This window comes from Aspergillus bombycis (assembly GCF_001792695.1).
Source record: "Aspergillus bombycis strain NRRL26010 chromosome Unknown contig00001, whole genome shotgun sequence".
Lineage (NCBI taxonomy): Eukaryota > Fungi > Ascomycota > Eurotiomycetes > Eurotiales > Aspergillaceae > Aspergillus > Aspergillus bombycis.
In genome coordinates, this window is record NW_019170003.1 from 900,688 (window position 1) to 926,209 (window position 25,522).

The window sequence follows — 25,522 nt, forward strand, 5'->3', positions numbered from 1 at the left end:
TAGCAGCTCCTTTACAGCTTCGCACTATCCTTATTCTGCACATTAGTCCATTCCTTGACATCATGGAAGTCCATGACACGGTTAGGCCCTCCAAAGCGGCCCAGAGTGTCTCTCCACTTTCTGTCAACAGCAATGTCTGGGCTCCATCTGGTCAGCTTGTGAACTTTCTCTGGAACTTTATCTTCAATGGCGTCAACAATGAGGTTGCCGATCGAGGGAAGATATTTGAAACCTGGACGACAACTAATTAGCATCTCTAAGCATGGAATGATCTAGTGCATATACTCACCCCTTCCAGAAGCACCACATCCCAAAACAAGAGACGGGTGTTCAGGGTGGCGGTCAATGATGAATTCACGGTTTGCGGTGTCCGCACACCAGCAAACACGGGCGAAGCTAAATGGGCGATCGGCTAATTGAGGCATAGTCTCTGACAGCAAAGCTCTGACTCTGGTCTCAGCCTCCTTCGGGATCTGGGTTTTCTCAAAGGGAAGGCTCATCAAGTGGCCGTCGGCAGACTTAACCATATTAGTGTATCCCGGATGTTCATCGCAGATCTTGATCTCCCCGCGCTCCTCATCAGGCTCGAAGAAAAATCCTTTCTCGATGTTGAAAACCACGGGCAAGTTTTTGTAGAGAGCGCGTTCCGCAGGTTTGAGCTGGATATGGGCGAGTGTCCATGCTGTTGGGCGGAGCTGGTCCTTGAAATCCAAAAATTGAGCAGCATTCGCGCCAGCGCAGAGAACTGTTTGCTCCGCGCGCCAGATCTTTCCGTCTGCGGTGACGGCGCCCTTGACGTCGTTGTTCTCGAATATAAGGGTGATGACTCTTCCTTGGGTGCCCGTTACGAATTTAACACCGAGTTTCTCTGCTTCGCGTATAGCAGCCACGAGGGCGTTTCGGGCGTGCGCCCAACCAGCGCTCGAGCGAATGTGGTAGCCTCTCCATCCCGGGAAGTCTCCTTTCAGCACAGCGGGGGCCAGTTGGCGGAAGTGCTCCGGCTTCGTGATTTCGGCAACATCAGGTTCCTCTTCCGGCCTTACTCGGATCCCGAGGCGATCCAGACCAGCACTGCTGCAAGCTGACATTACAACGCCAGTGTCATGGTAATATGGCTTGAATAAAGGATCGGTAGTCCAGCCTTTGAATGCCTCCTCTGCCAGAATTTCGTTAACTTCAATCTCATCTTTCTTGTTGCTGTATTGCCCCGAGGAGATGATCTTGTTCACGTCGTTCCCAGCCGAAATTGGCGAGGGCACTGTGTATGGGTCTAGGACGGTGACATTGGTGTAACCCCTGCGACCAAGGTGGAGGGCAGTCGAAGCACCCCAAGTGCCTGCACCGATGACCAGGATCGAGGAAGATTTGGTGACAGTCATAGTGATTTTGTGCTTTGCAGCAGCGAGTATGTTGAAGTCAAAATTAGACAACACAAGGAGTACCGGCAGTAAGACTGCCGTAATTAAGATGGTCCCGAAATGGTCCAGAAAAGCCAATTTGATGTGAGAGGACTTCCGTGGAAGATGTCAGCTTTCATCCTTTATACCACCGGCAAAAGAGCCTGACGTATGAATCATACGAGATGTTGTAATCTGTCGGTCCGATGGGGTGGAAGGTCCACGCGGGTTGAACTTGTTGGCGAAAGCTATCGTGCTGATTGACCACTACGTATCCAATAAGACTGGATAAGAAAAGTTCCCCGCGTGCACTGTCCACCCACGCGATAAATGGTTTCAGAATCCACTATGCGCTGGGACGATCCACGGCTCTCTCGTATACTTCAAGTTATAATAAGTCTGTACCTTCCTTATGTCTGACCGACGTCGGCCAGGATCGGAGTCACACCGAGCAATGTCTCCACTAGGAATTATCAGTTGGTCCAGCCCTCGTATCGATTGGGATTATCGGATGCTGGCTGGTAGATAGGTACTACTAGTAAGACTGGTCCGTACGTACCTTAGCACCGGGATTTTGGTGGCAGATGGCGCTAAATCTTAGGGACAGTGGCCCGGCTTGGCTAGTCTTGATCAGGATAAGACTTCTGCAATGCTGTCGGCTGGTGCCGTGTCGTCCTTCGCTTGGACCTTACCTTACTATCAGTGTCCTGCCCTAGGCTCAAGGATCCCTGTATGTACTATAGTAGTAGCCTGGTATCGGAAGGATCCGATCCTGGTGCCCGTTGACTCTCCCCACATTATAGTTCGCGCCAGTGCGCCACTCGTGATCGACGAGTCAGTATCTGGGGAGGACCTTCTGTTTAGTCTAATCCTTTTATCTTTCCAATTCTCTGGACTGTTTGCCTCCTTTACGGTAATGTCAAAGTCTAGATAGTTATGGCCTTCCGGTTAGGCTACATGCCGCTATATAAGGGAGGCCAATGGCCACTCTCAGGATTGAAGTCCTCAATGTTATAGTCTCCCTATCGTAGCCTTTTTCGTTTCTGGGCCCCCACGTCCCATTCAAGAAAGATTTTGGGCTGCAGTCCGCTAGATTGCACGCTATCATGAGTCGATCACGGTCTTGTGGACTACAGGATGCAGACGTTGAAAAATGCCCTCATGGTCCGACCCTGGAGGGTGATGGCGCTCCTAAGAAGCCCGTGACATGCAGTAATTACGATCATGTCAAATTTTAGCTTCAATCAGTCATGGGTAAGTGTTCCATTACGACAACTTGACAGCAACGCTGACAACAGATCAGGCCAGTGCTATCATACAGGCACAAAAAGTGTATCTGGGCATGCGACCCCCGTAGGATACCAAATCTTGCTAGCGTTGTCTATGCAGATGTTTGGACTCGGCCTTGCGGGGCTCTCATACAGATATATAATAGAGCCACCGCATATGGTAATTTGAACCGGACTATGCCTGATGGGTGCCTGTTACTAATACCCTAATAGATTTGGCCTTCTACTTTGGCCAATGCAGCTCTATTCCAAACGTTGCACAGTGGCGCAAATCCCATAGCCGATGGTTGGAGAATTTCCCGGTATCGGTTCTTCTTGTACGTCTTCATTGGCGGCCTTTGCTGGTACTGGCTTCCTGGATATATATTCACCGGGCTAAGCACCTTTGCTTTTTATCTGCTGGGCAGCTCCAAGTATGTTTCTTACCAGTGAATCACATAGGGATCACACTAATACTATGTATAGACAACAAAGTGTTAAACCATTTATTTTGAATGACGACTGGTCTCGGATACATGCCTACCACATTTGACTAGAGCCAAATAGCCTACAACTCTTCTCCCTTAACAATCCCGTTTTGGGCACAAGCAAATGTCTTTTCTGGTTGGTTTTGCATTTATGCTGTCATCGCGCCAATCTTGTACTATACCAATACCTGGTATACTGCCCACCTACCTCTGACCGGCTCTGACGCTTACGACAACACTGGCAATCTCTATAACTCAACCCGGATTCTGAATGACGAAGATACGATTGATGATTCCAAATATCGGAACTACAGCCCTATTTTCTTACCCATCACCTTTGCGCTGAGCTATGGCGTTGGGTTTGCTGTTCTGAGTTGTCTTTTGACTCACGTGCTCCTCCATCATACCAAGGATATCCTTGACACCTTCAGAGGTCAAAATAAGAAGGACATACATGTCCGTTTGCTTTCACGCTATCCTGATGTTGCATGGTGGTGGTATGCGATCTTGACAGTAAGTCCTGACTATACAATCATTATGAATCGTGTGATTAACCTGGAAAGGTCATCGTTGTGGTTGTTGCCATCATGGTCCAATACGTCTGGAACACGGGGCTTCCGTTCTGGGGTCTATTTATTACCCTAGCTCTTGCTACTCTCTATGTGATTCCGGTCGGAACTGTGTATGCTGTGGCGAACCTCAATGCCAATGTTCTAACTGTTTTGGGAGAAATTGTGTCGGGCTATTTACTCAAGGAAAAGCCGCTCGTCCTTCTCATCTTTAAGGTACGATTCACACCTTCCATTTGAATAACTTTGGCGCTGACCGACCCAGTTTTATGCGTACACTGGTCTTAGTCAAGCAATGTACTACGGTGCTGACATGAAGGTACAGTAGCTCTGGATTTTCTTCATATATGACATGCGCTGATAACTTTCGGTGAACCCTCAGCTTGGTTTGTACATGAAGATACCACGACGAACACTGTTTGTCGCTCAGTTAATTGCCTGTATCCTCGGTACTTTGACACAGAGTAAGTATTGGGAGGGAGAACATCTACTAAAATGGTTTTGCTGATGATTGCACCAGATGGTGTTCTTCTGTGGATGCTTGGGCATGTCAAGGATGTATGCGCAACTGACCAGCCAAATAATTTCACCTGCCCTCAAGGTCGAGTCAACTATAACAGTGCTGTATTCTGGGGAGGTGAGCACAGTATACTTCCATTCCAACAAGTACGAGCGACTGATATCTGTCGCAGCTATTGGACCCACACGACTTTACAATATTGGGCAGAGATATTCTGGACTTCTTAATATGTTCTGGATCGGTGCACTACTCCCCATCATTACACTCTTTGTTCGAAAGAAGTACCCTAATAACCGCATCTTGAATGCGATCCATTGGCCAATTTTCTTTGCTGGGACAGGAAATTTACCACCGGCGGTATGTGATGCTCAAGACAATGTTAGATTATGCTTGACTAACATAGAACCTATAGACTGGCATCAACTACTCCACGGCTTTTGTAGTCAGCTTGATCTTCAACAAGGTAAGCCTACTAAGCATAACACCATGTAGTCTTGCTGGCCATGGCTCATTAACAATTGATAGATCATTAAAGGTCGTCGACCAAATTGGTGGGCTAAGTACAACTATGTCCTGTCTGCAGCCCTAGACTCCGGTGTTGCTGTCTCTGCTATTTTGATTTTCTTTTCATTGGTACTTCCTGGCGTTAGCCTTAGCTGGTGGGGGAACAATGTCAATGGCGGAACGGTTGATAGTAAAGGCACCCCGTGGTTAGAGTTGAAGGCGAACGAGACGTTCGGCGAGAGCGCTTGGACATGACAAGTGTGCGAGAGGCGGTCAATACCATTGATCCTCATTCATGTTGGAAACGGATTCGGTGGTTTTCTGAGATATCCATCCATGCTTTTTGTACGGCATAATCACAGCCTCAGGCTGCAATGGGCAGGCAAAGTGATCCAATCAGCGTTGGCTTCCCCGCGGGGTGGTAAAAGGAGTTTCTATTGGTGGAAGCCTGCATGTACGGAGCGGATACCACATGATTCCACTCTTGGCTTTATCAATTCCACAAAAACTCTCTCTGATTTGTCTCGATAAGCGTTGTTCCCCCGTCATAAATTATAATAGACCCAGTCAAGATCGTCCTTATCTCCTCACTGCACTGGCCCACGTATCATAGCCTCTGACAGGCAACTATTCGTTTGTCTCAGCTTTGGACCTCTTTTGCCACGAGTATCTCTGGCTAACTGAGTCAAAGCTTCATTTTCCTTACGGTGAGGCTGCTCCTGCTCATCAACACATTGATGGCGCTAGGAAATTGATCTTGTCCGGAAGACTGGCCATGTAAAGTTTCCCCCTATCGGATGCCGCGTAAAAAGGCTACAGACCGCGTGGGTCCGGTCAAGACCCGAAGCCGTAGCGGCTGCAAGGAATGCCGCGCGAGTCGAGTCCGTTGTGACACACAAAAACCAAGCTGCACCAGGTGTCGGGAAAGGGGCTTAGTTTGCTCAACACAACTGGTCCTGAAATGGGAGTCGGAGTTTGTGAGCCGAGGGCTTGCCTTCGGTCGAGCTGGCATTTGGAGTAAATCCGGCTCTCAGTCCAAGGCATCGTCGGCCTCAGCTTCGCTTCTGGATGATGACCAAGAATGGTGCGTTGTCCCTTTCGTTGAGTCTTGGGGTTTTGTCAATAGCGGGGTCTCGACTTTTGAGCAACCGGACCAAGTCAACGTTGCTTGTGATGAATTAAATGCAGTGGTAGTTCGCGACAAAGGGAAAGAAAGACTCGCAGTCAGGTCAAGCTGGCCTGCGCTAGTAGATATCTCAGAATATGGACCAATCTTACAACAGCTGCCGCAGCCTATGGCCTCCTTACCGTTGTTTCCCCACGTTGCTGGGCAAAACCAGGGGCACCTCTTCGAGTATTATCTTCAGCAAGTGTGTCCCCGTACAACGGCCAGCTCAAAGCTATCGTCGCCATTTGCATCAATCATTCTTCCATTCTGTCTATCTGCGTCACCAATCTTGTTCAAATCGATCCAGGCACTAGGGGCATGTCACTGGTCTCGATTTGATCCGACCTACGGGGTCATAGGGCTTCATCTCAAGTCCGAAGCGTTGAGGGGCCTCCGCCACCGACTTGCAACGGAAGGGACCTTGAGTTGCTCGACTAGCCCTGAAGTGCTGGCCATCATGATGATGCTGTGTCTGTATGAAATCGTGGATAATTGTGATGAGCGCTGGACGATTCATCTGAAGGGAGCCAAGGACCTTATCCGCCTTAGAAGGCAACAGACAATGCTTTCCAAGTCCCGTGGTGTCCAGGACCCTATAACAACTTTTGCCGAGTTATTCTTTGCGTTTCAAGATGTCATGGGCCGTACGGCCTGCGGCGAAGAAGTGTTATTTGGAAGTGACTATTGGCAAGAGAATGAGCGTACCATTGATTTGTGGATGGGCTGCAGTCCGGAACTTGTCTCTATACTGTCTTCTATTACAGAATTGAGCCGGACACGACGACAGCTTACTTCTGACTCCGCCCGTGCGGCTTTTTCTCTACGAGCAGCTTCTCTGGGACATAAGCTTGAAAACTTGGTTCAGGAAATCGATGGTGATGGTGATGACGATCCAACACTGCAGACTGCTGCAGAGCTAAAGCGGTTGGCTGCGGTGTTGTACTTTCATTGCGCCTTATATGGGGCGTCACCGTCTACCCCTCTGGTTGTTACGTACGTTCGGAAGATTCTACGACTCGTTTCAGATTTACTTGATTCTGGATCACCAGTCAGTATGACGTGGCCTGTCTTTGTGGCTGCTGTGGAGTTAGACCCTCTTCATGATGAGGTGTGGTCCGATGGCGAGACCGCCGTGTACGGTCGACCGCTTGTGCTACGTGCGTTGGCTGCGATGGCGGAATCGAGTGTCTCGAATGTTGCGCGCACGAGAGCGGTCATCGTCAAGGTATGGCAAGCTAGGGACAGTGACATGCTGAAAGGATCCGCCGTTGATTCGTTGGATCACGCGACGAGCTGTAACGATTGGGAATGGTATGTTGCGCCAATCAGTACTGCCATGAGCCTGGCGTGACATAGACGCAACCATCACGATGAGACGAGTTTCTTTGTAATATTGGGACATTTTCCTTTGACAATTTTCTTTTCTGTTGCGTTTTATGTATGTAAAATATCCATCTTCTCTGAACGAGTCCTCTAGCGTTAGAATGTGTAAAGAATGACGGATAGTACTCAGATCTCACGATGCTTATCGAAGGTGGTGCTGTGGCTGCTGGACCAATCAGCATTGCCAAACGACGAGGAGGGGCTGCACAGAGCGTGATTCGCCAAATCCAGCGGCAAAGGACGTCAGTACCGATTTCAGCAGCAGACCCAAGGACATTCCTAGGCTTCCGTCCCATCTTTCCTTCTTAGAAACCTCTTGACTATATCCATACCTTGTTTATCTTCTTGTTTTGCCTCTACTTAACTATTGTTTCCGTGGGAAATATCAAGAACGACGCGAGACATCTCGTCTTCGTGCCGTTTGTTGATCGCGCGCCGTGCTATAGTCATTGTGACACTGACCTCCAAAGTACTTAACCGCCGCCAGATCGTCGCACTGGAAGGCTTCAACATGTTTTAATTTCACTGTTCCAAAGCATTGACACGTGTTGAAGCTGGGTATTCAATCGCAAAATGACGTCGTCGACGACTTCATCCACCGTATCGCACAGCGTGCCGTCCCTGCCATTCGCCAGTAAACTAAGTGAACAGTTATTGCAACGGAAGGAACAAGGTGAATCTGCAACCGATACTGAATCTTCAGGAAAATCTACTTCACTTGGGCCCCCATTGCGTCCTTCGCCGAAGTCACGGTCGCTGTCCGACGCGCCAAAACCTCTATCTGCACGTTCCACCTCCGAAGAACACCGGCCGTCGAGTAAAGATGATAACTCTCTTTCATCTACACCAGAAACACCTCATCGGCCTTTTATGCAAGGCTTACCCCTAAACTTGCCTTCAAAGCCATCCGGATCCTCGTCCTTATCTAGCCGTGCTCCACTCTCCCCGAAGCTTGATTCGTCCCAGATCTACGGTTCCCCAGGCTCTGTTCTTCCTCGACGCTCCCGTGGCCTCGACTTTTCTCGAGCCTGTACCAACCTTCATCATTCTACACTTGCCGAATCATCGCCTGATTCTTCACCAACGATTGGTGGACGGGGAATGACAATCCCCCAACGTCGTGGTTCTATGGGATCGACTTCAGTACCTCCGTTTTCTACATCTGGGCCAGCGGATAGAACGGCAATTTCAAGCTCTGTATCAAGTGTGAACATGATGGAATCAGATACCAGCAGCAGCGAGGAAGATGACGAACCGATGATTGGCGATAGGGACGACATGATAATGAACACACCCCAAGCCAACAAGATGAATCATTTTGCAGGGGGCAATGTGCCCAGCCCGGGTAACGATTGGATGGGCGGGTATTCGCAAGCAGCAGCAAGTCTCATGAGCTTTCAACGGGCCAGGTTTCGCAAAGGACGTAGTAGACATAGCTCTAGCAGTGCCAGCGGAAACAGTTCGAAACCCAGCCCTGGCCCGCTGTCTCCACCGGTGATGAAGAGCATTGAGAATCAGAATGGTTACTTTGGCTCACGGTCTAGCTTGAGTGCGCGGCGTGAAAGCTTGAGCTTGGGTACTCGTGATCTTCGTCTCTCAGATTTGAGTGATGAAGGGGAAAACCGGGGTAACAGCCCAGGTACTTCGAACTCCGATGGCGGGCCCTTGGGTGTTATTCGACGGGCTGTTACGCGTAGAAGCAGTTTGTTGGTAAGTCCTTCCATTTCATGATAGTCTGAAACTCCGCTCACGCCTCATCTAGCCAAAAACGAAGACCTTCGCACGTATTCGAGCCGCATTGATGGAGGAATCGGCCCCTATCGACTGCGAAGCAAAGCGGGAAGCTGAGGTTATTCGGCAGGTCCGGGAGAGCGAGCCAGAAATTCCAGAGACGTCCCCCAGTTTGGATGCCCTCTCGTCAAGTAATCCCTTCCAGCCAACTGATCTGAACCGGAATCTGGATGAAGTGCCGGCGAAAACTGGGACCTCTGTCTCCGATGAGCCTAGCTTTAGCGAGGAAGCCCACCGAAATTCTGCTGGTGCCGAGTTTTGGAATTCTTTTGATGAGCGCTATCGTACGCCACCACCGCCGCCTTTACGTCATATGGGAACTTCGGTATCTGAGGACGATCTCTCCATGGATATCACGCCATCAACTACTGTGGGATCGACTTCTGAGTTTGCAAAACCAAGCGAGAGGCCCAGCTCGCGCTGTTCGACGCCAATCGCGACTCAGCCAATCTCGATATTGGAATTCAAACGGAAACGGCGCCGTGAGGACGACTTCGATCCAAACCTGTTTAAGCGAAGGGCGGTATCTCCGAGTATGAGCGTCCAAAGTAGTCCAGTGATGCCTAATTCACCTGCCGTGAGGGATACGGGCACCAGCATTTGGGGCCCACCCAAAGCCAACATCGGCTCTCTCTTCCCTGACCAGCCGAGCACTGAAAGCGGCACCCGTAATCCATCTACACCCAAGCATACAGGCCATCTGAAGCGAGTGGGTCTGCAAGGGATGACTGAAACGAACGATGGGCTCATGAATATGAGCATCGAGTGATGGTCGACGCTCTTGACATCCAAGCGTTCTTCTTCACGAGCCGGGCTCGTTTCTTCTTATCACTACCATAATAGTTTTACCTCAACATGCCTTTCCTTTCTGTGTTGAATTTAGCGTGGGGCCGTTTTATACGTTGGGCTGGTTGGACATTGCTTTCGATTATTTCGTACATGGTGTTAAGTGGGAGTTTTGTGGTTGGGTAACAATAGTATTTTGCTAGTATAGCTCCATCTGCTTCTGATGCATCGACATCATAGATAGTACCTAATCACAATATCATACCTTAATCAGCATTGCATATAACAGAGGACTGAATCCTACAAGTTGAATAGCCGCAGTCCTTGTCCCTCATGGCCACGTGCGAGGAGCGGGCGCTTACGGCGCTAAAGCTCCCGCTGTTGACACTGGGGAAACCACCGCAGTTTCAGGAGCTCTTTCATCATCTACGGTCGTTTACCTGTCTACTAGATTTTTATTTACAGATATTTTCAGACTCTAAAAGAATAGATCCAACAAACCTACTCACAACTAGTCCTAATTGATCGTCCACATGGCATCCACAGTTGACATCGCTTCCTCATTCATTGAGGGTGCCCCGCCAGGCGAGGTATGCCCGTGAAGTCGAGCTCTACTCCTGCGGTATATTTTCGCTGTGTAGCTAACATTGACCTTCCAGCTCGCAGACGTTGTTGCCGGTAATTTTTCCTCCTTCGTTCATATTGCCCACTCCCCGCATTCCAGACTGCACACGCTCCCCCGCCAGAGCTCCCGCGCCATCCAAATGCAATAGCTAAAACAAGATCGAATAACCAGATGTGAAAACGCTTACCTCCGACGGTGCCGATATCATCCCATCCCTTGCTCCTGCATTTGAGCGATACAATGAGACGCAACTGGCGACCGTGAAGCTGCCTGGGGCGAGTCAGGAGGTGGAGTGATCCTTATAATCGCGTGGAGAGTCAATGTCTGACAAGGCAACTGCAAAGGTCCTTATCAGCGAATACAACAAACTGGAGGGCAACCGCTACTTTGACGTCGAGAGCCAGACCTCCTTCGAAGTCGATCATGTCACACAAGTATGGCCGCTTTTTGGTGGGGTCTAGACGCGGACTAAGCTGACATTGACTTCAGGAAGCGTCCGCGGCGCAGTCATATGTATTGGATTCGCAAAATGCAGACTTGATGTGAGTTGGCGGATACCGGGTTGGAAGGCTGTTGCTGATAACAGTTGCAGCAAATCGCTACTCAAGTCGCTCGGCGCTCACGCCCGTGAGCACTACCCTAATTGCGCCTATGGTGTATACCCCATTGAAAACGACTCTGCGGTGGCAATTCTGCTGGTTTCGAACCGCTACTCGCCTAACAACTTCTGGTGAGTCTATAAGGTGGTTATGTCGGATATAATGGTGCTAAATGCGGTATTCATTAAGGAACGGGCGCTTCCGCGCTTCCTACCAGTTCCCTGTTTCTGAGCCCACAACCGTGACCGGTAAGATCCAGGTTGATGTCCACTACTACGAAGATGGCAACGTGGCGCTGAACACGAATAAACCCATCAACCTTTCCGTCGCATCCGCTTCCGCTGAGAGCATCATTTCCCGCATTGCAACTGCGGAGCGCGACTACCAGGAGGACCTGAACCGCGCGTTCGTGCAGATGGCTGAGGGCGCATTCAAGGGCTTGCGCAGACAGCTCCCCATCACACGGCAGAAGGTGGAATGGGAGAAGGTCGGAGGATACCGCCTGGGACAGGATATCTCTGGTGGCAAGGGCCGCTGAAATACCACCGACATGTGGGAATATGCTGGCATAGATGTGGATTGAACGTTAGCGTGATTAGAAGGATTCATTCTAAATTGATCTTGAATAATTTATAGGCTTTGACAGGGCTATCTCTAGAACTGTACTGTTTACAAAAAGATAGGTCATTCGCACTAACCGCTAGCTTGCCACTACGCTGAGCGACAGTATGATTATCATGAACTATATATAGCGATATTTTGGTGTTTGTCCCCACCACAACATGTACGTTCAAGTTATATTATCAGTAAGGTTTCAAGGCATTAGCGTTACATATAACACCCTAGGAACAGTATTTCAGGAAGTGACTAATTGACTTCTGTTCAAAGCGTAGCTTTACCTCTGGTAGATAGGTTACTGTTGACTTCCATATCTACTTTCCTCTTGAAGCCGTTCCTTCGGTTTTGCGGTGTCCGGGATGTGAACATATATTTAGACCACTGCTAGCGCCCAAGTGTAGATTAGTCTTTCACAACAACGCCGTATTCTACCGTTGCTGTCAGGCATAGCATTTTTGAGGCATTTATCACCGGTTTCTGAATGGCGATTCTCAGGTTACCCCAGTGTGTCCTCCCGGAAGGTACCAAAATATGATATATAGCCGGTTGATAAGTTCGACTGATAGTTTTCCGTGTATAATTACTTGCTAAAATGATGATGCTTGTTTTTATTATTCTGTTCCTCGCGCAGGAAGACGGAGGATGCCATAGCTGGCAATTCCCAATCTAGTGCTCGTCTTCATCTTTCTCCCTCTGTTGGACCAAGATGAATCGATGGAAACTGCCCCTAATACCAGGCAACTTTTACCCTTGATCCATAAGGTGTCACTTGCACATGGGCCACCGAAAAAGTCACTGTGATCTCGGCCCAGATTCCAAGGGAACGCGCACATCCATCTGGATCCCACATGACAAGGAAACCAGAGCTCTCATTCTATAGCAAAGTCTTGCGAGAGATTGACACGCCACTGGAAAAAGACATCTTTGTGGATGATCAGCTGGAAAACGTGATCTCTGGGCAGTCAGTTGCTGTAGGCCTGGTAGTCTTGTACTAGCGCTACATCAATTAACTTGTATACTGCACTCCCGACCGTCCAAGGGCCATCCAAGTTGGCAGCCGCATTCCACAGATCAGCCGCAGTGCATTCGGAAATACCAACGCAAGGGATGGACCCCGCAGACGGAAGGAACTATGTGATATTATATATGAGGGCTGTTTCCTCAGGTTGCAATTCAGCATGTGTTTTATAGCTAAGAGATTCTGAAGAGCTCAATCGCAACTAAAGCAACCCCGATCAAGGATGCTGCTCAGGTTGTTTCTAACAGCGATTGCTGCAGTGACTTGTCAAGCAGACCAGCTTGAATATGACTTTGTATGGCCACTCGGGATCCTTTTTTCGAGCCCACGGACCATCGTCTTCTAATACTCTCAGTAGGTTATTGTAGGAGGCGGCACGGCCGGTCTAGCCCTGGCCTCACGACTAAGCCGTGGACTACCGGAGAGCTCTATCCTGGTGCTGGAAGCTGGACCTGATGCCGCGAACGAGCCTCGCATCAATATCCCGGCTATGAGGGGCTCAGCTATCGCGTCAATGTACGACTGGAACTTTACCACTGTCCCACAACAGCATGCGGGCAACCGTTCCCTGGCTCAAGGCCGAGGAAAGGTCCTGGGCGGCAGTTCCGCACTCAATTTCATGGCGTGGGACAGAGCCAGTAAAGTCGAGTACGACACATGGACAAAGTTAGGAAATGATGGATGGGACTGGTCAAGCATGATGCGCTCTATGCTGAAAGCCGAGAATTTCACTTTGTCAGACAAGTACGGTGACCAAGGGGTAGGTTTTGGTGGTCCCATCCAGACGATGATCGGTGACTGGGTGCCAGAACACCAGGAGTTCTTCATGGAAGCGTTGAAAAATCTGAATGTGTCGGAAAACCGGGATTCACTGGGAGGAAATATGCTTGGCCACGGGTTCCAGCCTTCAAATGTCCGGTATAGCGACCGGAAAAGGTCGTATAGTGCCCACCACCCAGGATATCCATCACTTGCAGGACCCAATCTTCAGATACGGGTGGAGACAAGGGTGCGCAAGATCGATTTGGTGAATAGAGGTGGAGGGGATCTGGTAGCAACAGGCGTCACTTTGGAAGATAACACAACTGTCTGGGCAACGAAGGAAGTCATCCTTGCTGCTGGTACAATGCAAAGCCCCGGCCTGTTGGAGCTCTCTGGAATCGGTCAGAAAGACGTGCTGCGTGCTGCCAATATCCAACAGCTAGTTGATCTTCCTGGGGTTGGAGAGAATCTGCAGGACCATCTGCGAATTGAGAACTCCTATCGACTTCACCCCAACTATACCTCGCTCGATACGCTCAAGACAAATGCCACTTTCGCGAAACAGCAGCTAGAAGCTTATAACGCAGGTAAAAAGTCCATGTACGACTACACTGGGGGCAGCTACGCTTTTCTTAACTGGACTGGCGTTGCTGACGAGCCTACGCGCATGGAATCTTTGGCGATTAAAGCATCTGATATCCCCCTCTCATCGTCACCCATCGAGCACATTAGAGCTCATATCCAGCTTCATCAAATCCGGCATGAAGAAGAGAACGTTCCACAGGTTGAGGTCATCTCCGCAGATGGATATGTCGGAACAAGAGGGTATCCACAACAGACATCTCCACTCTACGGTTCAAACTTCTTCACGTTGATTGCAGTCATGCTGCACCCCTTTAGTACGGGGTCGATACATGTGACGTCGTCCTCGATCTCGATAGCTCCGCAGATACAACCAAACTACTTCTCTCATGAATATGATATCCAGGCTCTTGCATCCGCTGCGAAGTATTTGCGTAAGCTGGCATCAACAGCCCCTCTCCGGCACGCCTGGACCGAAGAATACGAACCAGGCCTTTCTGTGGTTGGTGATGGGCCCGATAGTGATAAACAGTGGATGGAGTATGTTATCAATAGCGCTTCAACCATATGGCACCCTGTCGGCACATGTGCGATGTTACCACAGGAACTCCATGGGGTGGTCAATGGAAATCTGACCGTGTATGGCACGGACAATGTTCGGGTGATTGACGCTAGTGTCATTCCAGTTTTGTTATCCGGCCATCCACAAACAGCTGTATATGGGATCGCTGAAAAAGCGGCGGAAATGATCATTAGCCGCTGGCAGTAGATGGCCTGTCAACAATTGTAAACTAGCCCACAAGATTGATTCCTACTGGTATATGAGCCACATATCTTGGTATATTAGGATTGGACTGCGAAAAGTCCATGTGGACAAATGGATATTAGCCAGCGTTATCGTTAGAGTTGCCAGAGAAGCCGTATAGGATTAAGCATACTCCACATGAATAGCAGCTGATATCGATCACGTGGGCATGACGACCCCATCCTCCCTTACTAAAATGATGTAGAGAAATACAGCAGGGGCAAACAAAGGGCGAATAGTAGTGGGATACGCTCCCAGATCGATACCCCTGATGCATGGCGGGATTCCCGTTCGCGATCCATAATTCGCTCTTTGCTTCTCCACGGGGTTGACATACACCTTACGTCAGGAAAATCTCATAGATATAGAGTAACTATATATTTCTAAGCTCAATCAACGGATTGTACTAAGATAAACCTATTTTCTAGTAATTAAATTAGTTGTTCTGGCCTGCGCCATCTTCGCTCATCTGCTACATGAGAAGTGCAAATATATAAAAGTCACCATGTTGTCGAATATGCCACGCCTTTCCCCCGTTTCCTCGAAAATCATCCTTAAATATGCCTGCCAACAGGTCCCGAAAGCCGCAGGTTCGATGGGATCTTACAGATATCTAACTACGACAACGCCCGCACAGAAGAATGTAACCCTGCTCCAGGATAAGAAGCATGGATTCGGGTTCGCACGATCCAACCCTAGACCACCGAAGCCGAGGAGCAAGGGTGTCACTGAGATCAGGGGGCCGTACTACACGGTATGCATTATATCCTTTTGCAACTGTACCGTCGATTGCAGTTGATCTGATGTTATGCGACGCACTACAGGTGATGGGCAAGAGATATCTGGCCGATGTGCTTGAAACGTATGTTCAGCAGCAAAGATATAACATAGTGTTGCTAACGTCCGGCTTACAGAATGGGGACTCACATCGATGGTCTCAAGTTTGCAGGAGGTAGGCACAGCGCCAATTCTCGTCCAACTAAGGATCTGACCTCGATTATAGGCTCTTTTTCACTGTTCCAGGAGAAGCCCTTGAGGGAACTGATTGATCTGGCCCATGAGCATGACGTTTATGTTTCGACGGTGAGTTTGCCCTGTACATTAGGTTTAAGGGCGAATATCATCTAATTTAGATGTGTAGGGTGGATGGGCCGAGCATCTCCTCACTCATCCAGATACAAATGCCGTCTTTGACAAATACCTCCAGAAGTGCAGGGACCTAGGGTTTGTCCCCGTTTGACCTAGTTGTGTGCCGCGTTACCCATACTGACACACCGGTACTGCAGTTTTGACGTAATTGAGCTTTCATCCGGCTTCCTATCATTCCCCGAAGACGACTGGCTGCGCCTCGTCGACAAAGTCCACTCATACAAGTTAAAAGCGAAGCCCGAGCTGGGCATTCAATTCGGCGCAGGCGGTGACACCCCAGCTCCGGTCTCGAGGCGATTGGCACCTCGGACCCTGGAAAGCTGGTCAACTTAGGCCATAAATTCCTCAACGCTGGGGTGGAGCGTCTGATGATCGAATCCGAGGGCATCACGGAGAATGTAGAGTCCTGGCGCACTGACGTAGTGTCCAAGATCATGAAGGAACTGCCGTCAGAGCGTGTAATGTTTGAGGCTGCAGATCCGAAGGTCTACAATTGGTATATCCGGGAGTTTGGTGTTGATGTCAACCTTTTTGTTGACCATAGTCAGATCGTGCAGCTATCGTGCTTGCGACATGGTATATGGGGCACGGCTGATACATGGGGGAAGGTTGTCTCTTTCCGCCCTGAGTAGATGGCTTTGATATTGTGGGCCTCGGGACATATATTCTAGCTAGGTAGTGGTTAAGGAGATGTTTCAACTCGATATACTCCGTGATCGAAAAGAGTATAGATTAAAAGTCGCCAGGCGGTCTGGGCGACGCTTAATAATCTGGTGCGGATGTGCTCCGCATTTTATTCCGGGGAAAGCAAACCATCCCGACTTAATCCTCTTCGCAATGCAATTTCTCTCGCTAGACACAACTGACCACGTCGGCAGGGCGACGAGCCGTGATTATTATCGATCGCCTAATATAGACCGGGGAGTCATGTCTTGAGTGGCCTTCAGTCGGCCGGAGTAGGCTAACCTCATCACGATCGTTTATCAAACAACCACCGGACCCCGCGACTTGGCACCGGTGTGTACTCTATTCGCCGCAGCTTCGCTCGGCCGGTTACGAAGTTCAATCTAGCCAGAGATTCGGAGTCCATATCCATCAGGCGCTCCCTTTGTGTCATGCCGAAAGTCACCGCGCCTCCGGGTGGCCGGCTACGATGCCGACGAGCGTGCGATAGCTGTAAACGGAGGAAGCAGAAATGCAACGGAGAGCAACCATGCACAATCTGTGTTCAACGCCACAAGGAATCAGAATGCCATTTTTCGGACAAGCCAGCCCGCCTGCTGAAGCCCGCCGAAAGCTCGAAAGACACGATGTTGCTCAGCGAACGCCTTGTGCCTACGCCGCAAAGACAAACCGCCATGGACCGACTGCTGAACTCCCTCGAAGATCGTAGCGCAAATCTAGAACAGCAGGTGGTGGATGATAAAGATGGAACGGCTCCGGTTCCGAAGGTGGCCAGGCTTCTTCGCGATGGACAAGGTAAATTCATGTATATTGGCGACTCCGCAAGCCTGTCCTTTCTCCAGAGTGTCCGTCGCATAGTATCCTCGTCAATCGGCCGTTGTGAATTCACGGAAGATAATTCACGCCATTCGATGCTTGAGGCTTTTCAAAGCAGCTCCACTACACAGACAGGACCATTAATACCGCCCCCAAGTAATGAAGAAGCTCAACGATTGGCGCGCCAATTTGTTCTTGCAACTAGTCCCCTACTGGATCTCTTTGACCTCGACGAATTCCATCCGCGACTGGCGAATTGGATTGAGAACCCAACGGGTGACGAAGACACTGTGAGCTCAATATTTTACCTGGTGATTGCCATTGGGGCCCAAGTCTCGGATACCAACCACACCCTGGCGGAGAAGTACTTCATCAGTGGGCGTCAGCTGGCGTTTTCGGCTTTCACTGAGACCCCCAGCATCTCTACTATACAGTCATATGTGCTCATTTCGATGTATATGTTGGGTGCTTGCCGACGCAACGGCGCTTTCATGAATCTTGGAATTGCTCTTCGTGCCGCGTATGCGGTCGGCATCCATAGGAAGGATGCGAACACGCTCTTCTGCACGCGAGAGCGACGTGCTCGGGAACGTGTGTGGAAAAGCCTGCGCATGATGGATCTCTTCCTCAGCGCCTCTCTGGGTCGTCCTCCAGCCACGACGGATTTTGACTACGACCCGCATGATGGCAATATGCCAGGGACACAGCAGCGCCTCCAGCCAGAAGAGCAACTATCTCTGACAGTTGTTTCGCTCTGTCGTATCTTCGAGCGCATTCTGACAGAAGTTTACATGAGGCAGGTGGTGTCAATTGGTGTTGCGGACAGCATCTCGAACCAACATCGCGCGTGGGTCCGAAATCTGCCAACCTTCCTACGAATGCAAACAGAGCGACTTGATGCTGCCAAAACTCTCGAGGACACCTTGGCTGCTGCCCACATATTCGGCTCTTATTACTGGTCGATTATATTGTTGACTCGGCCCTTCCTGGTCTTCCGAGTCTCTCAATATGCGAAAAATAAAAGCGAGTCGGCAGCAATTCCCGAGAGCAAAGTCAACAACTCGCGACTCTCGCTTTTTGCTGACGCATGCGTTTATTCCGCATTGCGCAGTCTCAACATCGTCGACGATCTTTCCCAATACTCATCCTTACCACGAAGGCTGCCATTCTTAATCAATTCCGTTTTCAACTCGGCTGTTGTATTAGGGGCTGCATTCTTTGCTGACTATGACAATCTGCTCCCACTGGAAGAGGGCTTGAACAAGGCCGAAAAGTTCCTGGGTCTGTTCGTCCCGCATGATCCTCATGCCTGCCGCTTTTTCCAAATCATCAAATACCTCCGAGGCGCAGTTGGTGAATACGTTCGCCGCCGGAACCGTCAATGGATGGAACGTCGTAGCAAACAAGTCGATCAGCTTTTTGGCGAAGTAGGCCCATCCAACGAAACCACAGGTACTAGTAATAACCACCAGGCCATCTCAACCAACCGCGGGGATCAAGCAACAGTCCCGTCTCCGCTATCCCCAGACAAATTTGCCGACGGGCCCCTCCCCTCCCAATCTGTAGAGCAGACAACTACTACAGCCCACCCTGATGACGGCATCTGGGATGCCTTATGTGCCGCTGAAGGACCTTCACCCTTCCCATATGACACAGCCATTTCCACTTTGACGACGACAGGGATTCCAATCGGTTGCTCACCAGGTGGTACAATCCCTACTGGCCCACCTGGAATGCCGGACAACGGAGGCCAAACACCTCTCTCTGATATGATCCTTTCAGATAATGGACTCCTCTATATGGCGGAGGATCTTCCTGTGTTCGGACTCTGGGGAGATACTTGATTTCATCTCCTGTCTCTGTGCATCTTTCACCTTCCACCCCTGCTTCATCTCTTCCGAAGCTGGCCTTTGTATAGTTGGCCCTCTTCGATCCCCACAGTATCTGCATATACCCCTGGAGCAAAATGAGTTATACATTTATCCTGTGTATTTATGACCAATTTATGACTATATGACCCCTTTGAATTAGGAGCTGGGCGTTGTATTAGCGTTAGACGAGATATTACATACAAAATCCTAGTGATTTATTCCGTCAGGAAGACTCTGACAGGTAGACTTCCGTGGGACTAAGGCACTCCTACATTTTATGTCGGCTCAGGAGTTGCACAACAGGCCAGGTAGACCCCGAGATAGGGTTACTAAACCCTAACAGCTTGTCAAGCGCGTGATAAGTTAGGCACCTTGGCATCGGCATTTGTAAAGTCAAAGTTGCCTTGACGTTAGCCTGTGGAAGGATCCTGGGCAATGCCAATCACAAAGAAAAGGTGTCAAAGCTCCAGCTGCCCCCGGTTCGGTGCGATCCTTGGAGGCGCTCGATCCCCGCTAGCCCCAAGAGAACAGCCTGATAGGCTCTCGTAGTCACACTATACGGCAGGCTGAGATTGCCCGTCCAACTAGGTGTCGGGCTATCCGAGATAGGTTCATCATCGACACGAAGGATAAGCTAAGCCGCCACACGGGTCAGGTATGCATGAACTAATACGATGATAGTGCAACAATGACTCGTAATCATCAGGAGGGGCAGCTTTAGCGCCTTGCATCAAAGCACGGAGGAATTCAGCTTCGCTCGAAGAGTTCCTGATAACGACTGCTCCAATTCTTCGCCGCACCACAAAGCCTTATCCCATGCAACGATCACGGCTAAGTGCAAGGGACCAATATCCAAACCATGCGAATACTGCTCCTACTCCTGATACAAGCTGCCGTGGCAGCAGCAGCCCCTGGTCAATTCCAGCACTGGTACAAACAATTCCGCTCGCAGATCGAATTCGTCCTCAGCAACAACTGCTCTGAACAATACCACAACTACCTCAATAAAACCCCCGGGTTCGACCCAGAATACCAGCTCTGGTATGACCCGACAAAAGACAGCGCCTTGACCGCGCCACTGGTCTCGTGTATACTAAGCAACCTCCCGGAAAACGTGAAAGCCAACATGGCCAACGCAGGCGTCATCCTCGGCCTCTTGCCGACCATGCTGTCCATGCTGGGTTCCAACACAGTCGACACAGCCATCCTGGCACAGGTCGCTGAGCGACCATTCCTCTCGTTGTGTCTGGCCTTGGGCTCACCGGCCGTTCTCCCAGACCGACCCTTCGAATACCCCAACGTGAAAGCACTCCTCGGCACCGACAGGGTAAAGAAAAGGATCACCATCGCGAAGCCGGGCGGGAGGATATGGATCCTTATCTCAGCGCTGGAATATATCGTCGCGTTAGGCGCCGTCGCGAACATCGCAACCGTCTGCTACCAGCTAGGCATCCAGTGTATATGCAACTACGCGACGGAAGTCACCGCGCAGCCGCTTGTCTGGGCATTCATCATCGCAGTCATTCATACCGGGGGAACGATCGCTCTATCACTCCGGTATCGTGTCATCCGACACCCTGTAGTAGAACCGCATACGTCGTCGCCGAATTGGTTTCGGAGCTATCGGAGCTATTTCGTCCGTGAGATCACCCCCTCGTTATACGCTACTCCGGCCCCGGATGTCGACGAGATTGAAGAATCGTACCTGTTCCTGCTTGTTTCGTGGTGTGTCTCCACCGGGGCAGTAGTTCATATCCTGTATGGGACGATGGTGCTATCCAGCTTATTGTTTATTTCAGTCGAAGATGCGCTCGCTAACGTGGGGCGGTTCCTGGCGTCGGTTGTATGCTGTCGCGCGGTATTGGCGTATGAGCTGGCTGGGTTGAGACAGGCGAAGGCTGAGACGATGGAGAATAGGGAAGAATCTGAGGTCTATGAGTTGAGGCGTAGGTGAGTAAGAGATATAATAAGGGTGTCATAGTGTATTAGTATGCTTTAATTATATTATTTCGTCAAGAAGTGACCGGTCTGGATTGTTGCAATCTCGTATCGAGAATATATGGCATTGAAAGACGTGGTTGGCTGATCGGGGTCTTCTGGGTATGTTATATATATTCTTAGAGCTTTTGTCTACCAGCAGAAACTAATCTAGTACTCTATCACGATATTGCTCGTACTCTCACTACGATTACTTTATAAGCCGTTTAAAACGATTGTACATGCAACGAAATGACTTTTATAGACAATTTATTCCAGTCAGTTGCAAGATTATCCTTACAAAACCCGATCACGACCCTTCACATAATACACGGCCCTGCCACACAAAGCCAGATATTGTACCTCTATGGTATAGATTGTTACAAGTACATAGAAAGGCTCTGTAAATGATATCACCCTATCTGATATTTCTATATATTTTCCATAAGCAACTAGCAGAAGCGAGTGGTGTTACCAATGTAACCATCTCCGCCAACGAATAGAGTCTGTGCGAACCCTAGTGATGAACCATCCGGGGTTTGTGCTACTCGATTCGTCGGTTCCGGCGGTCCCTCCCGGCGCTAAGGTGCTGCGTAGTACCACGGTGGCGGGTCCAATCTGGTAGTTTTCGCCAACGTAGGTTCATTATCATCATACCTGACTAGGATACAGCATAATGGGATATATTAGTGCAGATATTGCTGGTGTCGTTTTTATCTATGGTTTTCATGTAGGAAGTCTTAGTCTGGTCTTGCTTATATATCAGACGACTAAGATAACTTCCATCGTATTCAACCTAACCGAACCTATAGACAATGACATCAAACGTGGGTTATTCACATGTAACACAAGACCATAGCCACAAGCATAAGCATAACTAGTCCACCATCCCCGACAAATCCTTGTCTCCATGCGTCATCCAGGGCCTTGAATCCACACATCCACAATCCCTCGTGATATCCAACCCCCCAAACCCACTTAACCGCACTTGCCATGCTTGACAATGTCATGGGTGCTACCGTGGCACGTAATCTTGCGGTTATCGCGCGAGCAGCCGGCGGAGCCACCACCGGGCTGGACCACACGACGGGGCTCATTGTCGCTACCGCAGTCGGCGAGGTGGTAGGCCTTGTTGTTGAAGTAGAAGGTCTGGTCGCAGGGGCTGTCGGTGAGCCTGGTCAGAACGCGGGTGTTGGGGCAGGCGCTTTCGCCCTCGATCCAGACGACCCAGTGGTTGGCCTGGTCATTGTTCTGGAGCTGCTGGCCGTATCCGACGGCGACGGTGCCGGGCACTGGGGCTGGCACTGGGGCTGGGGAGGCCAGGACGGCCGTGATGAATGGGAGGGTGGAGAGGAGGGTTTTGAGCTGCATTTTTGCGAGGGTTAATCCTTTGGATGGACTTGGCTTTTGTTTCTTGTGATGAAGGAAGTTGTTTGCCGTGTTGATGAGGTTGGTTCGGAGGGATGGCAGGTCCCTTTTATACCTTTCTTTGGAGGTTGCTTTTGTAGTCGGGGATTCGGGTTCGGATCCAGCGTTGGAGGACTGGTCCAGTCTGATCCTTCGAGGCCAACCATCCGGCCTGATGCTCAGGCAATCGGATCACTCGGCTTCGAGAGTGTTGCATTACAGGTCTGCCCTGCAAGGATTCTCTCCTGATAGTGGACTTGTAGCCTCAATTGGGTACCTGTTAGGATATGCTGACTCGTGCCTCATGCCAGATTCCTAAACTGGAACGGTTCGGTATCCATCCAATGGTGATCTCACATTGTCCAACAACTAGTGTCGATCGGTAATCGAAGGATCACTGTAGAGTAGACCCCACATCGCCAGTCAATAGTAGCGATGATCATCAATGGAACAAGTAAGGCTCTTCACGGATGTCCACCTTCCGCCGGCAAAGCAAGGCCAGGAAGCAATGCCTCCATAAGGGTGGTAGAGAGATGCCTGAAGGCAAGACCGGTGGAAAGGCCACAGAGGCTTAGCCAATATCCCCAGCGAAGCAGCAGCAGACATGAGTGGCGATCATGAATAGCATAACCGGAAATCAGCCTCCTTGCATCTGAGTCAGCGGCTGTTGCCCCTTGTCCGGCTTCCCATTATCTCGTGGCTGTACAGGGTAGTACCCACAAATGCTTCTAGCCTCGCGTCTAGGGCAAAGGAATGGCCAGGGCGACTGCTGAAGGGTCCCTACCCCCCCCGCATACGTCGTACCAAGAGGCTTAGTCTATGGCTTGTTTATTCGGCGCTAAATAGACCCTGAAACTTGTTGAATGATATAGAACGGCCCCCAATCCGGGCTAACCTAAAAGCCAGAAGTAGGGACCCTTGTGGAGCACTGCTGGACGATGGATGAGATGCCATTGGCTTGGCGTCTTTTTCAGCTTTACTCCGATGGATCAGTAATCGGCGATGATGCAGCATTTACACATTGGGTACTTAGACAAGGCGGATCGGAGTGAACGGATGAATATCCAGAAATATCCTTCATAATTCTGGATGGTTAATGCTCCACAGGTAGAGCCCCGGACGTTGCAAGTCTTTGAAGAAAAGCTAGAGCAGAGTTCTATCAAGATAAGGTACTGACGCAGATCCAACTATACGAGCAGTCGAACAAGCTCAGGGGGAAAGCATCTCAGCCGAGGTCCCTGAAGATCATGGGCTATGCACGAAGCACTCCGTCCGAGGCTGAGCAATCACTTTCCCAAGGGGGTTGAGGCTAGGAGGCCTAAAAGGCACTAACCGCAATGCTGACGGCGGAGGCTCGTAATCCCCGCAAGCAAAAAAAAAAGGGAAACGGGAGCCGAGCCGGGCCGGATCCAGACCTTCTCTTGACCCCACACGAGTCAAATCCCGACGGGCAAGCACTCTTCACGTAGACTAGCCGGAGGACTCAAAAGATTCTCTCTCCTTCTGCAGCTGTCGCCGATAGTTAACATTGTTCTGCTTTGTACGGCTGAGAGCCACAGCGCTGTTCCTCTGGAAGGCCCCGAAACACCTGGCCCGGCTTTTGATCCTCTATAGCGCGGTGTGATATGGCAATTGGCTTGCATATACGAGGATATAGCAGGTCCTTGTATTATGATTAGTTATCTCCCCGATGGCCTACTATTCCGTAAGGGACTCGGATCAGGACCCTATTCCTCCTTTGGGGAATTGGTGTTTAGCTCTACTGACCCTGACATCAGATAACTGCTATACCTATATCAGGTGGCGAGACAAGAGCTGTTGAGTTGAGTAAGTAAAAAAGATATGCAATACCATATATATAGGACGAAAATACTAGTTTAAAAAAAATATCGGGCCGAACCGCGGTTCGAACGCGGGGCCTCTCGCAGATTGGTACTATTGTAGCCCACTAAGAGTATTTATTAGTATTGGAGATATAGATTGAATGGTGACGAGGCGTCCTTACAAGCGAGAATCATACCACTAGACCATCCGGGCTGATGTCATTGTTGGCCTTATTTCGTCTCTCATCGTGAGACCCAAGGAATCATGAACGAAGTACTCTGAACATGGGGAGACAGTGTGCGCTTTTCGGGTCTGGACTGCACAGTGCTGCAAGATAATTACCCAGGCCAGGCACTGAACGCCTAAACTGTTGCAATACTGGGCTAGTTGGATATTCCTACTTAAAGGGGCTGCGGAGAGCACGTACAGAAGTCTCGTACGTCGTCATCAATCAACCCAACTATGGCTTCATGGAAGTATTGCCCCACCACGCTACTTAATATGATACGCTTCTATACGTTGGGATGTGGGAGCTGCAGGCTTGGCCGGCAGTGCTCTGCTTCCGACATACTGCTACATAGCTCCACTTATCAACGGCAATCCCTGTCATAATATTATTAGAGTAACCCCTGTATGTATTGTATTGTACAATATGACTAAGAAAAGCAGAAAGATGTCGGTAACAAGAATAAGAGCCGTTCTACTATCGGCCCGGTAATCTAGAGAGAGAGAGGCATAAAGGCACATTTCAGGGGCCCATCCAACCAAAAAGATATTTTTCCAGAATCCTCAAACATACATTAATGTAGGATAAGAAAACCTTGTATCAAGACAGTCAATCTGAGACAGGTAGTTGGGAGTATCAAGTACCAATCAAGAACAAAAGAAACGGAAAGAGGTCAAGAAGTCAT

At 49.8% G+C, this 25,522-nt stretch overlaps 9 protein-coding genes across 9 annotated transcripts; 7 read left to right on the top strand and 2 right to left on the bottom strand.

Annotated features, from left to right (window-relative positions):
- Positions 1-11: 11 nt before the first annotated feature.
- On the bottom strand, positions 12-1,379 carry ABOM_000325 (NAD(P)/FAD-dependent oxidoreductase; the record flags this gene model as incomplete). The annotated part of the gene is made up of 2 exons (XM_022527455.1): positions 12-232; positions 290-1,379. The coding sequence occupies 2 exons, from the start codon at positions 1,377-1,379 to the stop codon at positions 12-14; spliced, it is 1,311 nt and encodes a 436-aa protein (XP_022395067.1).
- Positions 1,380-2,621: 1,242 nt separating this feature from the next.
- On the top strand, positions 2,622-5,001 carry optE (small oligopeptide transporter, OPT family; the record flags this gene model as incomplete). Its single annotated transcript, XM_022527456.1, has 12 exons — positions 2,622-2,651; positions 2,706-2,846; positions 2,900-3,099; positions 3,152-3,161; positions 3,223-3,666; positions 3,717-3,938; positions 3,988-4,041; positions 4,105-4,186; positions 4,243-4,359; positions 4,415-4,599; positions 4,655-4,705; positions 4,768-5,001. 12 exons carry the CDS (start codon positions 2,622-2,624, stop codon positions 4,999-5,001), a joined length of 1,770 nt encoding a protein of 589 aa, XP_022395064.1.
- Positions 5,002-5,543: 542 nt separating this feature from the next.
- Positions 5,544-7,265, top strand: ABOM_000327 (Zn(II)2Cys6 transcription factor; the record flags this gene model as incomplete). Its single annotated transcript, XM_022527457.1, has 1 exon — positions 5,544-7,265. The coding sequence occupies one exon, from the start codon at positions 5,544-5,546 to the stop codon at positions 7,263-7,265; it is 1,722 nt and encodes a 573-aa protein (XP_022395065.1).
- Positions 7,266-7,870: 605 nt separating this feature from the next.
- On the top strand, positions 7,871-9,857 carry ABOM_000328 (uncharacterized protein; the record flags this gene model as incomplete). Its single annotated transcript, XM_022527458.1, has 2 exons — positions 7,871-9,007; positions 9,060-9,857. The coding sequence occupies 2 exons, from the start codon at positions 7,871-7,873 to the stop codon at positions 9,855-9,857; spliced, it is 1,935 nt and encodes a 644-aa protein (XP_022395062.1).
- Positions 9,858-10,407: 550 nt separating this feature from the next.
- ABOM_000329 (F-actin-capping protein subunit alpha) lies at positions 10,408-11,636 on the top strand (the record flags this gene model as incomplete). The annotated part of the gene is made up of 7 exons (XM_022527459.1): positions 10,408-10,464; positions 10,534-10,552; positions 10,671-10,786; positions 10,844-10,933; positions 10,989-11,041; positions 11,092-11,229; positions 11,288-11,636. The coding sequence occupies 7 exons, from the start codon at positions 10,408-10,410 to the stop codon at positions 11,634-11,636; spliced, it is 822 nt and encodes a 273-aa protein (XP_022395063.1).
- Positions 11,637-12,957: 1,321 nt separating this feature from the next.
- ABOM_000330 (GMC family oxidoreductase) lies at positions 12,958-14,847 on the top strand (the record flags this gene model as incomplete). The annotated part of the gene is made up of 2 exons (XM_022527460.1): positions 12,958-13,029; positions 13,093-14,847. 2 exons carry the CDS (start codon positions 12,958-12,960, stop codon positions 14,845-14,847), a joined length of 1,827 nt encoding a protein of 608 aa, XP_022394849.1.
- Positions 14,848-15,388: 541 nt separating this feature from the next.
- On the top strand, positions 15,389-19,376 carry ABOM_000331 (transcription factor domain protein; the record flags this gene model as incomplete). The annotated part of the gene is made up of 8 exons (XM_022527461.1): positions 15,389-15,637; positions 15,708-15,745; positions 15,798-15,835; positions 15,887-15,966; positions 16,025-16,107; positions 16,170-16,256; positions 16,313-16,528; positions 17,072-19,376. The coding sequence occupies 8 exons, from the start codon at positions 15,389-15,391 to the stop codon at positions 19,374-19,376; spliced, it is 3,096 nt and encodes a 1,031-aa protein (XP_022394848.1).
- Positions 19,377-20,262: 886 nt separating this feature from the next.
- On the top strand, positions 20,263-21,357 carry ABOM_000332 (uncharacterized protein; the record flags this gene model as incomplete). The annotated part of the gene is made up of 1 exon (XM_022527462.1): positions 20,263-21,357. The coding sequence occupies one exon, from the start codon at positions 20,263-20,265 to the stop codon at positions 21,355-21,357; it is 1,095 nt and encodes a 364-aa protein (XP_022394851.1).
- A 1,001-nt stretch (positions 21,358-22,358) lies between these two features.
- ABOM_000333 (uncharacterized protein) lies at positions 22,359-22,751 on the bottom strand (the record flags this gene model as incomplete). Its single annotated transcript, XM_022527463.1, has 1 exon — positions 22,359-22,751. One exon carries the CDS (start codon positions 22,749-22,751, stop codon positions 22,359-22,361), a length of 393 nt encoding a protein of 130 aa, XP_022394850.1.
- Between the last annotated feature and the right edge of the window lie 2,771 nt (positions 22,752-25,522).